We start from the raw sequence: 14,628 nt of genomic DNA, 5'->3' as shown, positions 1-14,628 counted from the left end.
AAAGATGCTCGATCGGACTAAGATCCGGGGAAAACGCGGGCCACGGAAGGGTTGCGATGTTCTGATGTTGAAGGTAGTCTGTAGTGATACGAGCGGTATGTGGTCGTGCATTGTCCTGTTGTAATAACGCTACGTTTGGGTGTCCAGCAAAGAATGGAACAACAGCAGGAGTTAAGACCTCGTTGATGTAGCGCTGTGCTGTTAGATTGCCGTCAATAATTACTAGAGGGGTACGGTATGCAAAAGAGATACCTCCCCACACCATCACACTGCCCCCGCCCCACCTATCCGTTTCTGTAGTCCAAAAACCTTTCACCTCGACGTCGCCACACTCGAATTCTATCGTCATTTCCTCTGATGCGGAATCTCGATTCGTCGGTGAACAGGACGCCAGCCCACCGACGTTGGGTCCATCCTCGGCGCTGTCTTGTCCAATTTAGACGATTTTGACGGCGAATTAGAGTCATTTCGTTTCCTCTAAATGGACGGCGCGACGCCAATCCGGCTGTGCGAAGGCGACGGCTCACAGTACTAGCTGACAAACGTCTGCCATGACTTCCTATCGTCTGTCTAGCCGTTCTTGTCGCGGTTTGAAAACGATCTCGCAGGTGACTTAGTCGAATGTAACGGTCCTGGTTTGGCGTCGTCACTCTCTGTCGCCCCGGACGAGGTCGATCTCTCACGGATCCGGTTTGTCGCACTCGTTCTGCCAGTCGATTGATTGTGGAAGCAGAACAACCCATTCTCCTGGCAACTTCCCTCTGAGAAAGCCCTCCTGCCAGCATACCCCGAGCTTCGTGTCTTTCATTGTCTGTCAGTCGAGGCATTTGTAGCAAATAATGATGACAATTTAAAAAATTGATGACGGAAAAATGTCTGCCTGTAACTACAGTGTTCACTAGTAGTGACTGAGCAAGGATATAACGCACTTTAGAGCGCCGACGTGCAAACTCATGCTTTTACGACAATGTCCTGTGGTACGACAAGGAGTTGATATTACTCGACCATTATTTCGTTAGTTTTGTGCATTGTGTTGTGGCTAATTACAGCAGAATAAGAATCTAATCCTTGTTGTGAAGAATATATTATGTCCAAAATTTTAGTGTTGCGTTTTCATTGGCGCCGAGTATATATTATATTAACTATAACAGTCAAATATTGCGATATGAAACTGGACGTGTGTGATGCTAGTCAGTTGTTTGCTTGTTGGTAAACTCAAGATGGTGTATACCTTGTTCTTATTTGAGAACTTAGCTGTAGTGACCCAAGGTTTACATGGCGGGTGACAAAGATGAAGTAGAAGACGCTTACTCTTCCAGAACACCAGGCCTAGGGATTATGAAACAATTAAACTTCAAATTTTGCTCAGCCAATCGCAAATGACGTCTCTTAACATGACGTTATCAGCAATTGGTTAAGTCAGACAGTTTTAGACATGAGACTGTTACACGATCCTGTGACCTGGTCGTATTTTTGTAATATCTTTTCAGACGGTTCTGTGTAAATCTTTCTTTTGTTCATATTGTGTCTCAGTTTTATTGAATTTGAGTTTGGATTACAATTATGTTGACATGTCGGTGTTTGTTGTTGTTGTTGTTGTTTTTGTTGCACCAAACTGACATCTGGTGAAGACATTAACGACACAATGGTTTATATGTTATTTCCCCGGAGAACGTCACATTGCTACAGATTTTATCGTTTATTGTCTTTCAATTTTACGAAATGTGTTGAATAAAAAGATGTGCATACACCGCTATATTTGGATACATTGAGAACACGTGACTTTCTATTCAATTTATTGATATTTTTGAAAATGTATCCTTATCTGAAAACATCGACGATGTAAATTTTTGGATTTTTTTCTGTATTGACTACATATTTATTGAAAAGTCAGCTTACCCTAAGTATGCTACCATTTTAAATACACGACATTTACAGGTTTATATTTAATTTGTCTGACGTACAGCAGCAGAGAAAAAAAAACATTCATTTCCTGTTGTATCTATAATTTTGTAAAAAAAAAAAAAAAAAAAAAGTGATAACACACACATTAGAAAATGTTCGTGATGGAACAATGGCGTATTTTAAATTTCTGCTTTGCCTTTCACAGCAGGACTTAGTGTAAGACTAGAGTCAACCTGTGTATTATTTCATTAACACCATCATCATATAATATGCTTGCGGAATCCTTCCTTTTTGTCTTATGTCGATAAGTATTGGCGACCTGTAAAAAATAGAATAACAAATTTGTTTGAAAACAGCGAATGAAATGTAATTAATGTTAACACAGTGATAGGGTCACATGATTAAAAGTTCAGGAATGTCTTAAAAAGCGAGAAATGTTATCAGATTTTTGTTACGGGTTTTATGTCGTCTTAAACCGGGCGATATATTATTATCGGTAAAAAGTATGAAAACGACATTCAATTATCCAGACGAATAAATACATGTTTTTTTAAGAAACGTACAAAGTTATGTTAGTCGTCAATTTGATCTATATCGAACTGCGTTGCAATGGATCGCAATTTTTCATTTTATGTTGTCAAGAAAGATTAGTCATAAACGCGTGCGGCTTATTACGATGTATAACGGTACTGGAACCTGAAATATCAACTTTGTGATTTTTCATGAAAACAAAATTCTCGATATTTTTTCCAGGTGTTTATTTTTCAGCGATAATGGCCATACAATAATTCAACATAGCCAAATGCATTACATAAGCCAGCGTTATAAAGAGTGATATTCTTTCAGAGCAACTATTCATCTTTCCAGTGTTCATGATTGTTTTGTTCAGCCTCGTTTTTTATCTTCAAACCATCTTTTTGAAATTTTGGGTTTCTGTTTATGTTTACATTGCCATTCATTCGAAAAATTGGTTGTTTTTGTTATTATTATTATCATCATATAATCATATGTACACTATGAAACTTATTTAATTATGATGCTAGTGGTTAGATTTGATATTCTTATCCTATAAAGTTTGATTATCCTCAATCGCCTGCTTGGTTTCAAACTTTAAGCCTATAAAATTCCTAATGAATCCTAGAATGTCGAAACAGCTGTATAATGCAGTTAAATTCATAATCTGCCTCTACAGTATCTAATTCTAATTTTTTAACAAAAGGTGTTATTTATTTTGTGTGTTTTGTTAACTTTAAATTTAATATGAGCGATGTTTGGAAATAAACAACAATATAAATAACATCAGTCGACACCTACCCTGAAAATAATTAAACGTTGGTACATCTGATTGAGTTCGGGTATACATATCGTACTCCCGTAGTTTACTCCAAGGCTCTCTTCGATAAACACACTGACATATTTTTGCGAACGATCAACAAAGTTCTGAAACAGAAACAATATATATACTTTTATAGACAGTGCTGAATGATATTAACCGAATACATTTCTCGGATACAATAATATAATACGTGGAATCAATTCGGATTAAAAGAAATAGTTGTTACATAATGTCAGTATTTTCATAAATTTTTCCCAGCGAGTCCAAAACACCATTTTGAAAATTTCGTTAGTCCAATGTTACTACTAAATAGTTCATTATATATTCGAAGTGTAAGATTTTTTTTAATATTGAAATAGATTTTAAAGAACATTTCAAATTCATTTGATTTCTTTTTGTTCTTGAGATATAAATTCCTTAACATAGTCCTAAATTTGGTTTTGGAATCCACGCCGAGACCGGGTACGGCCAAATCCCTGTGTATAAGACCAGCTAAGCGTTTTAAGTATCAGACTGTATTCATAGCGTTTTCATGGTCTAACGTTTGATATTTTCAGTTGATCGAATCATTAAGAGAAACAACAGTCAGAGTGTAAATATATCCAGAAATATTGCAATTAATATACAAGTGATCACTAGACTCTTGTATAAATAATTCTTATGTCAAAACTAATTATTTATGGAAACTGATCAAAATAGCTGGTCATCAATGTAAGGGAGGTAACTCGAATTGACACAGCTAGTCGGCACATTGATACGCCATCATACCAGTGTGTGGTTGCTTCTACAGAGAAGTGTTATTTTCTAATATATCATTATGTACAGCTACTTAGTAATCTATGTCATTTACGTGAGCTAAATATAAAATTTGAATTATACCCGCGTTCTACGGTAACTGAACTAATATGGCGGTGACCGCATAGTGATACGCTATAGTACAAATTTGAGAATTGATATAAAATTATTAAATCGGCAAATCACTTTCGATCAAGATCATGGCGATAACAGTTTACAAAGATTCCATCTACACAAGTCATGAAATATAAGAGTTCTACTAAAAACAAACAGCAGCTGATTGTTCGGCATTTACTTACCCCCACACATAACTCAAAGGCAAAATTTAATTTACCTGCAACGTAGAAAGTGGCATATCGTGTTCATCATAATATGTGTCGTCTGAAGGGAGATAACTCATCCCTGTGACCGTCTTACGATTTTTTCCGCCGGAACAATTATATATAGCATTCATCACTCTTGGCGTAAATGAAATTAAATCTGTGAGATAAAAAGAAAATTTGACAACCATTATAGCCCTGTCTGATATATTTTCTTAAATGAATCTTATATTTTAAGTATGAAGTTCTATATCAACAATTGTTTTCGATAATCAGACGCCATGTTTTTCAAAAAAATTACCTGGCCTAATGGGTCAGGAAAAAAATTAAACTTTTATGAATGAAAGAAAATTGAAAATATATTAATCATTTTTAAGCCGAAGACATTGCTATTAAAGGTCTGAATGATAAAGCTTGATTATTGTGTTTGCTTTGAAAGCCTTCATTTCTGTCAGTAACGACTTATAAACCAATACCCACTGGTTAGTTCAAAGTAAACTTTCACTTGCACTTGAACTAGTCTATAGCAAAAAAATGGATTATCGTATTCATGACAGCAACTTTTTTTACTTTGTGATTTTTCTTCTTTTTTTCTTGGGGGGGGGGGGGTCTTTTTCTTTGACGGAGGTATGTAAGGCATATGCCAAAATTTGATGGAATATAAAATAGACAATAACGAACAGAAAGACTTTTTTATTGGCAACATGCAATGACAAACTCTTTAACTGTCAAGTAAGGAGATTCGAGGAAAAACTAAATTCGGTGAATTACATGTAGCATCTGTAGTCCTATGACAAGAATTGAAGCTGGATGAAAAACAGATGTCGATTAAAAGATGATGTGAGATGATTTGTTAACTGAACGTTTTCGCTATATTAGTATTCAAGTAGCTAACAATTAAATTACTTTCGTTTTAAATTTACTGAAATTCATTCATTCATTCGTATATTCGTTCGTTCATTGGATTATTTATATTCGGTGAACAGAAATTAGTCTTGATAGTAAGTAATACCTATTGAGTATACTTCATAGGGGAGTCATCCAGTCCCGCTATTAATCTCCAGAAGGCATCGACCCACAATGTGTTGACGTCCTAATCCACGAGAAACAGCATACGATGCTAGATATGCATTAAATCTATGTAGTCGGCTGATACTCAACATCACAACAACGAAACTGTTCTGCTAGGATAAGTTATATGTATCTGATGCATGTGATAAGACAAGCTTCATAATCAATATCACGCACCAAACCTGTTAGCTGAAATACTTAGGAATGAAAATGTGTGTTAGCACTGTAATTACAGTTTGTATGTTTTTTTCAGGGTTAAATCAAAATGATAAGAAAAAGAAAGTAAAACGGACGAAGAAGGTTCAAAGGTTGAGACAGGTAGGTTAAAAAGACAACGATCAAATAGTAAATGTCTGACTTATGATATATATACAGTAATAAAAGACTATCCGTTGGTGAATGGTTGTGACAAGTAGGAGACTGACTGTACACATGGTAAAGGTACACGTGTAAATGACTGTAGATAATACACGTGTATTAAGTATATGGTTGTTACCAGTAGGAGACATTACACGTGTATTACGTATATGGTTGATAAAAGAATGAGACAATACACGTGTATTAGGTTAATGGTTGCTACCAGTAGCAGACATCACACGTGTAATATAGTTAAATCGTTGATATAAGGATGAGATAATACACGTGTATTATGTATATGGTTGAGCGAGAAGGCAACAATACACGTGTATTAGGTAAATGGTTGAGACAAGAAGGAGACATTACACGTGTAATAAAGTTAAATAGTTGATACTACAAGTAGGAGACAATACAAGTGTATTAGTAAAATGCTTGAGACAAGCAAAACAAAACCCAAACCCCAATTACAAATAGACTCCAGCTCGCCTCTGGCTAAAGCAATCTCAGCATGTGAGTTACACTAACAACAATAGCCTTGATACACTGTACATACCGTTTTGACAATCCATGATTATCACTTCATGACTCTGTAAAAATGCATTCTGAAAAAAATAATGATGATGATAATTAATAATGATAATGGGCGTATCACTAAGTATTAATGGTAATGGAAAGAAGATATATTCTACTGGAACAATGACGTCACGTTCGCTGGCACCACAGCCGTATCGTACACTGTTTACACACAAAAATACAATTATGCCAAGAATTATGGCTTCATTGTGAACGAAAAGACTAAAATTTTATGAATGGTAACATTGGTTTACACAGTTAAGTGTTTATTGTCGAGATGAACTCTGAAGTTCGACTGTTACGACATAGCTTACACATACCTTTCCAGAATATGACACAGCCACCCAGAATCGACGATGTTCGGCGGCGAGTTCCAGACACTGACCAGGGTCAAGGAAATCATGCTTTGTTGTTCCACCATTGTCATCATCATTTACAATAAACACGTGTGTTTTAATCTTTCCGCATGCACATTTTAATGAGTCAATTTCCAATATACAAAATCCAATTGTTATCATATATATCACCAATGACGTCATTCTGTAAATAAATAAATAAATAAATGAATAAACCGTAAATTCAATCATAAATTATTTGCAAAATGTCCAAGGTTGCATATTTTCAAAAGCTTATTTTGAAGTTAGATGTGTTTTATAAATGATCAATTTTCGTAATCCCTACTTTTACACACACGAACATGGATAATATATTTACATTTGTTTCTGGTACAATACATTGCTAAAATGTCAAGGAGATATATTACTTTGTATATTTGCTACATATATACTAAACATGGACACTATTTTGATTCAATCATTATACGCACAGAAAATTAAAGCCTGTTTTAAACACTCTGTATCATTCCGAGTTAATTATTACGACATAACTTATGGTATAGACGTTAACGATTTGCTATCAGGTGAAGAAATTGTAGATTCAATTGTTAAAAAAGTAAATCAACGACTAAAATTTCTCTACAAAAACGAGCAATGTCTATCGTATAGGTCGAGAAAAACTCTTTGCTCGGCATTGTTTCTTTGTCATTTCGACTATGCCAGTGCTGGTTGGTATGAAGATTTGTCAAAAAAACTAAAATATAAACTACAGGTAGCACAAAACAAAGTAATAAGATTTATTTTGAATGTTCAAAACAGGCACAGTATCAGATGCAGTGATGTTTTGCATACAAACATGTTAGACATTAATTATAGGGTTAGTCAAATCAGAATGAATCATATGTTTAATGTTTTCAATTAAAAGGCTCCAAACTATATGTATATTTCCTTTAACAAGAATACATGTCTACAAAATACTCGATTCTCGGCATATAATTTCAGTCTCCCACCAGTACAAGGTAAAGAATCTACAACATTCTACTTTACAGGCACAAAAGAATGGAATTCTTCTCTTCCAGATTATATTAAAAGTATACCAAACAAGATTAAGTTCAAAACCCAAGTGAAACGTCACTTTCAAAACAAATTTCAAGAGAAACATGATAGCTATTATGTATATTATTGCTGGAAATACATTTGTAAATCCATTTTAAGGACGCCAATGGAAATAAGCGTTTCAACGCTTTTTTTTGGGAAATCCTAGGATATATGTACTTTTGTCTTTATTTATAAATATCACTTGCTGATACATTAAAGATATAGCTAACAACTTATTCCTGATTATGTATAACATGTTATATGTGCCATATACTCATATGTTTTGTATATAAATCTATACATCTTTATCCTGAATAAATTTATTATTATTTTTAAAAACCATGGTATGAAATTATCAAGACATAATTGTTTAGTCATCTGATAACGGGTTGAATTTGACTTCCTTTAATTTCACTTCCTACTCGGCCTCATATTGTGTCCTATCTCCCATGCGAGTGTTGAAATGTAAGTTTAACTCTTAACCTTTTCAAATTGAAACGCTTGGCATGACGCCAAGTATGTTGACTGTTCAATCCTTATAACATACCCTTAAAGCTGGTCTACTGCCTATCCTTTTTATTAACGGCTCAAGTTATTTTGCCTGCTTTTATACTATAATAACTAATTAAGAATTTGAGTTGATGCATTTTAGTTTTAATCAGTGCAATGTCTGGTTTTATCATTTCTAGGCCGACGAAATACACCGTCCGGTCTTCATGAGAAACACAAACCGCCAAGGGTAGTGAGCGTGAATCACACACTATTTATACTTGCATAATACATAACAATTAAGAAAAGAATTGTACTTACATAAAAATTCTTTTGGTGGTATTACAGTATTTCAATGCCTGTGAGTTACGGGATTAATTCTTTTTCCAGAATGTATTGAAAGGATTTTTACCACTGGCAGGAAATATATGTACATTGAAGCTAGTTCCAAATCTCAGAACGACTGTCTCCATCCATCCTACTTTAGTCAGTAATTTAAACATTGCCTTGAATAATACAAACAGGTAAACAACTTGTTTCTCTGGTTTTTTTCGAGACATCCGATAGGCTTCTACAAAATACTCGTGTCGGTATTGTTCTGTCCTAAAGGCACGCAAACTTATTATACGGTGTAGTTATATCGTGCTGTATAGTTTCATGTTACAACACATTGTATAGCTAGACATCTGACGCTACAACACACCACTTAAATATAATATAAAAGAAATGTTAGATAAAACATTACTCATTACAAAATCCTTCCCAGTAAAAGGAAAAGGAAGTGTGCTTTAACATTTGACTCATAACCCCTGGTCAATGTATCATAACGCATTATATGTTAGTTAGGAAAAGTAGAAATACTGACCTTGATCTTGACCGCTGATCTTGAATTATGTGTGTTTGCATACATTATTAAGATATATCTTTTTTGTTTATGACGTCACAAAGCATTTACCAATAAAACGTTTAAATACTGACTTTAAGTTTTACACGTGAAATAAGATGTTAAACATGGATTAATCTTATTACACACATATTTCTTAGAAGGACAAAATATCATATTCAAAATTTAGTTGGTTCTTACGAATAGCACAATGAGGACAGCAAGTAAAATTCTTACACTCTGCCTGCAGGGGTCATTTGAATATGTCATACATGAACGAGTATATCTGTGTCAATCACATGCACTTTCCTCACATGATGTTTTTTTTTATAGAATTGTACCGACGCTCTGATTCAGACGAACCCTATATGAGAGACCTATGATGTTTTGGTCTAGACAAAGGCGTCCAGACATAACCTTTATCAAAGACCTATGGTGTTTTGGTCTAAACAAAAGCACCCAGACGAAACCTTTATCATTGATATATGCTACTCTGGTCTAGACAGTCCAACTATAATATATATCAGTGACCTACAATATCTATAACATATATAGGGTATCTGTATATAACTGAAACATTGCGAATCACATGCTCTGAAGAATTAGAGCACAGTAGACACATATTTACATTGTATTATCATATGTTTCCAACAGAACTCCCCCGCCACTGCCTTCAGATTAAGTGTATGTAAACATAGATAAAATATTGAACGATATAAATTTGATCTGGACATCGACCTTTACTGTAGATTCGTATTAATTTAGCATTCAGAAGTGTACTTCGTCTATACATAACAGAAATAATACGGCACCTAGAAAGAGATGCACAACATTGCACATGTAAAACTCCAGGCATATACATGTATGTGATAAGCATTGCGTATGTTTGTACATAAACAATACGTCGTTTATAAAACGATATAAATTTTAAGTGCAATACTCTTTTCAAATTACTTCCTGATTTTCAAGCACCTAGCAAACAACTTGTGTTATACTGTGCCTATCATGATCTTGTGAATGGTTGTATGACTATAAACAAAGTATTTTAGACGAAAATTCGTAATGAATATCGCAAAAACGAAGATATATCATCAGAAGTGTTCACATTTGTAAGATGGACGTAATCAGTAAATTAGATATCTGGGGTCAGATAAGGTCATCCACGTGCAATAGATCAGGTGATGATATCAGATATAGGATGAGTCAAGCTGACCATCATGTGGCTCAAATATATATATATAGTGTAAATTTATAATGATCATCATTTCATTCCGATCGGTGAAAGGAAGACATGCACAATGTCTGACGGCTCTTATGAAGGTGATGTTGATGAAAGTCAATCTTTGCTTGGCAGGAGTAAAGTAATCTCTGTGAATGTGGTTCCTTACGATAGATATGATTTGTCACAAAGAAATCGTCCTTTCCTGCCACCGAGACTTCGAAATGTTATTATAGCCGTCCTCAACGTCATAACGAATGTCATGATGAATGCGTCACTTCCGGTTTATGCCGATACAATGAACCAGGTTGGAGGACGCGCTTTTGTCTTACTCGTCAATACAAGTTTAGTAGTATCTGTTTTATTTGCGTTGATGACACTCTTTGTCAAGTATTCAAAGATGGACCCAAACGCAAGTCTGAGACCAAAGTCATCTTGGAAAGTTTTATTTGCAATGGGACTGTTCACAACGCTGAATGGCATTCTGGTTGTAAACGCAAGTCCCTCCAACAGAACACCTCCTTATCTACAGGGTATACTGGCGTCGACTGTGATACCGTACACGGTTCTGTGCCGTCTCATCCTCCTCAGAAAAGGTAAAACTTCAGTAAAGAAAATAGCTTAATTTCCAAACATACAATTTTAAAATGCTTTCAACTTTTCTTTGCTATACTGTGAAGTTTGTAATATTCGCGGGGATATAATTTCACTTTATTTGCCGTCAATTGACGGCGCAAAATAAAATATTTCGAGAACATTTCTATTGTAAATGAAAATCTATGAGGTGATTTGTTAAGTCTGTAAACACGAAATGTAATACTCGTGAACTAGCGCCAACCGGAAGAGCCGCGGAATACTAGCCCCTCGAAATTATACTACTATACAGTAAATTGATACATTACACCACCAAGAAGAATGGCCTGTTTACAGAATCTTCATTCATATGTATAACCGATGAAATAGGTGAAAAATATATAAGATATTTACACGAATATCACTAGAAGATTAGATAAGATTAGAATGGCTCCCCTTCGATATGGATCAATAGCCCAAAAGTCAAAAATGTTGAAATCAATGCCTCACAACCATTTCACATTTTTAAAAATCATGCAAGTATTTGTATCGAGATTTGTCAATTATTGCAGTCGTTTATCTTGTTTTTTATCCTTGCAAATCATAAAGCATATTTTTGAAAAGCACTTAAAGATAAGAATATTTATAGTCATCTTGGAATAGGAATTGTAAGTAACCCTGTTTATTTATTTATTTATTTTATTTCAGGTATAAGTACTGTTAGGGCATTATGCACGTGCGTGGTATTGGTTGGATTATTCATCAGTACAGAACCTCAGACGTTTGGACTCGACGGTTCGGAAGAAGAGAATACGGGTGCAACCGTCATCCAAAGAATTCTTTGGCCGTTGTGTTTTACGATTGGTTTCCTACCTATTGGGTTAAGCAATGTGTTCTGTGAAAAAGAATTACAGAAAGATGAGGTAGGGAAAACGTTTCGTCGACTATGAATAAAATAAAAAAAATATGAAACACTTCAAAATATAGACCCTTAGCATCACTGACGACTCCTAGAAGGACGAAACAGCTCTTTATTTCATTGTTTGGCTCTACTCTAATTAACTCTAAGTAAGGCGTTATTCATTTGTGTGTCTTTTGTACCATCCTTGTTATATAGTTGTATAAAAACAAGTTGTAGAACAGGTTCCGGATTATTGACGGTCCACATTTATAGGCCAGATTTATGGCCAGCAAATGGATAAATAGGTATATGTATATGATTAGAAAAAAAGTATGAAACATTGTATTCTTATTTGATAAGTTTGATATTCTCTATTGATTTTGTTTGTTTTAGGGTGAGTCGCTTGGATTTATCACGTGGACTAACGTTTTCCAATTCGTCACCATGGTATTTTTCTTCTGGACTGATTTTGTACCAGGATTTGGAATGGTAAGAAAAGAATTTTCTATGCAATGCTCTTGACATAACACAGGCTGTAACATTGCAGTCAACTTGTGAAATTCTACTTTTCAGGAGAACACAGGTCCTTGAGGTTTTCACCGGAACCCTACATACCATGTGCAACAGTGGCTAGATTAAGAGTAAATAATTTGAAATTTAGAATGATGCAATTTGGTAATTTTATTTATTCTCAGAAGGATGGAACAGCTGTATGACAGCTCACGCAGTTATCAAATCATGAGTTGGCTAATTAATGTACCTAACTTTGAATTTTGTTGAAGTTATTAATTTGTGTATTATTTATATTGTATACTTCATACAACAAGGTGCAATGATCTCCCACCATTTCCTAAAACTGATCCTACTTCAAGGTTTATCAATAGCCAACATTCTATCTTAACCAGTTGAAAAAAGTGTGAAACAGTCAAAAGCTTAACTGCCGCGAATTTTTACTCCGTATGCAGTAATTAATATGTTTTTTTGAAAAGTTTCAGTTCTCGTTTGTCCTCTTGACCATTTGGTCGCGTTGCTGTGTAATTCATGTTTGATAGTTTTTGGGTCAAGAGTTACTTTTTGGAACATCGGAATGTAAATAAGATTGCGTGTTTCAAATCTAGTCTTGAGCAGGACAAAATGTTTACTAGAACGAGTTCACCTGACAAACCTTATTCTATATTTATCCTTTTGTATCCATTTCAGTCCGATTCAGCTTCTCAGTTCTTCAATAAATTCGGGAAAGGGTTTTCCTGTCTGTACAGTTCAGCCGATTCTTGCCTTGGACTAGCCGGAAAGTCGTGGATTTTTAACATAGGCTACGTTTTCGGGAACCTATTTCAATATCTGCTGATACAGTATGCGGAAGGGTCAGTGTTCGCTGTCATCGTTCAAGCAATGGTAACTCCAATAGTCACCATTTTCTGGACACTTTTCACGTATAACAACAAAACAGACATTCTTTTGTGGCACCCAGTTATGGACGCTAAAACAGGGTTCACTCTGGCAGGACTAGCTGTAATAGTACCAGGAGTGTTTCTATACAACTATTTTAGTCGGAAGGAAGCCCAGGAAGCTGTGCAAAGGGCAGAGGATCCATAAAACTTTGACAAGACATTACGAGGAAACAGATTTTCTGCAGTCCTAACAGAAATTCATTCAGACGATTCCTGACGTCGTTTAGGGGTTGATAGTTCATATCAGCCAACACAACAGAATTTCTATCATGTCTTGCATGACATAAACAACAGATCAATTGATGATACAGTGTGTCTTTTGGTATGTGAACAGGTGTTAATGACACTCTTTATTTCATAGTGTACAACCACTGTCAACAGCCATACACGTAATATTGTTGGTGGACAATGCATTTGTAGGCTTCATATGTAGCTGTTTTAGGGATTTGTGTACCTTTTTAACTGGTACCGTGCAATTATTGTCAGTTTTAAGTGTTACATGCAATTAAACAAATAAATTGATTTCGTACGTGTAAAAGGATCAAAATTGTCGCATCAGTAAAACGTTTGGTGATTCAGGCATCGATCGACTTCTAAATGCAACTAAGATTGATGTCACGCTGGCAAATATTACCTGTGATCATCGCTGACCTATATTTGTTTTTATATTTGATAAGTCGTGAACTATTTCGCTTAACTTACATTACATATGTATTTATCATATCATGTTATTATAAATTGTTATGTATATGTATGTACAAACGCAAATAAAGAATATTTCATAGTGGTCAGAATTGAAAGACGGGTTTGTCTGACCTTTTGTGATTTGCATATGTAAATATTTAACATTTTGTCATACTTAATAGCTTTCTGATTGGTCAGTTTGTCTTTCATTGCTCCCGCATAAATTTCTCGGTCCGGTTCAGAGGAACAAATTCACATTCCAGAAATCCAGTATCCAAGATACGAAAGTACACTTTATAGCATTGTAAAAAATAACTCATTTTTTCCCTTATACATGGTGAATATCATCACAAGTCAATACAAAACAAAGACTGTGTAGAATGAAAAATTCGCGCCCTTTGAGGATCATTTTACAATCTGAGAACCATTCTCATTCAAGAATGGCGAAAGACGGTACATTGGATTTTCCCAGAAATTCTTGGACCGTACATCCGGCCAGAGTCCAGTACATAGTTGTATAAATAGAGAATAGCAAACATAAAATTTGTAATATTAATACATACTTATAATACAACGTTCTATCCCCAAGTCTAATTCGTATAAAAGTATATATCTATATGTCCATTCATTGATAACCG

The 14,628-nt window shown here is 34.9% G+C and overlaps 1 protein-coding gene and 1 pseudogene across 1 annotated transcript; one reads left to right on the top strand and one right to left on the bottom strand.

Annotated features, from left to right (window-relative positions):
- Nucleotides 1–284: 284 nt before the first annotated feature.
- LOC132564701 (uncharacterized) lies at nucleotides 285–8,879 on the bottom strand (annotated as a pseudogene).
- A 1,581-nt stretch (nucleotides 8,880–10,460) lies between these two features.
- On the top strand, nucleotides 10,461–13,451 carry LOC132564700 (uncharacterized). Its single transcript, XM_060229331.1, has 4 exons — nucleotides 10,461–10,977; nucleotides 11,663–11,877; nucleotides 12,249–12,344; nucleotides 13,056–13,451. Exons 1-4 carry the CDS (start codon nucleotides 10,461–10,463, stop codon nucleotides 13,449–13,451), a joined length of 1,224 nt encoding a protein of 407 aa, XP_060085314.1.
- Nucleotides 13,452–14,628: the final 1,177 nt, after the last annotated feature.

Source organism: Ylistrum balloti, unplaced genomic scaffold (genome assembly GCF_031769215.1).
Source record: "Ylistrum balloti isolate Yb309-2 unplaced genomic scaffold, AGI_CSIRO_Ybal_v1 Utg372572, whole genome shotgun sequence".
Taxonomy (NCBI): Eukaryota; Metazoa; Mollusca; class Bivalvia; order Pectinida; family Pectinidae; genus Ylistrum; species Ylistrum balloti.
The sequence above is the reverse complement of the archived record's forward strand: the minus strand, read 5'-3'. Positions and strand labels throughout refer to the sequence as shown.

Coding starts and splice junctions, on each gene's coding strand:
- LOC132564700 (XM_060229331.1), top strand. CDS start 10,461: ATGTCTGACGGCTCTTATGAAGGTGATGTTGATGAAAGTCAATCTTTG. Junction 10,978..11,662: donor TCTCATCCTCCTCAGAAAAG/GTAAAACTTCAG, acceptor ATTTTATTTCAG/GTATAAGTACTGTTAGGGCA. Junction 11,878..12,248: donor AAGAATTACAGAAAGATGAG/GTAGGGAAAACG, acceptor TGTTTGTTTTAG/GGTGAGTCGCTTGGATTTAT.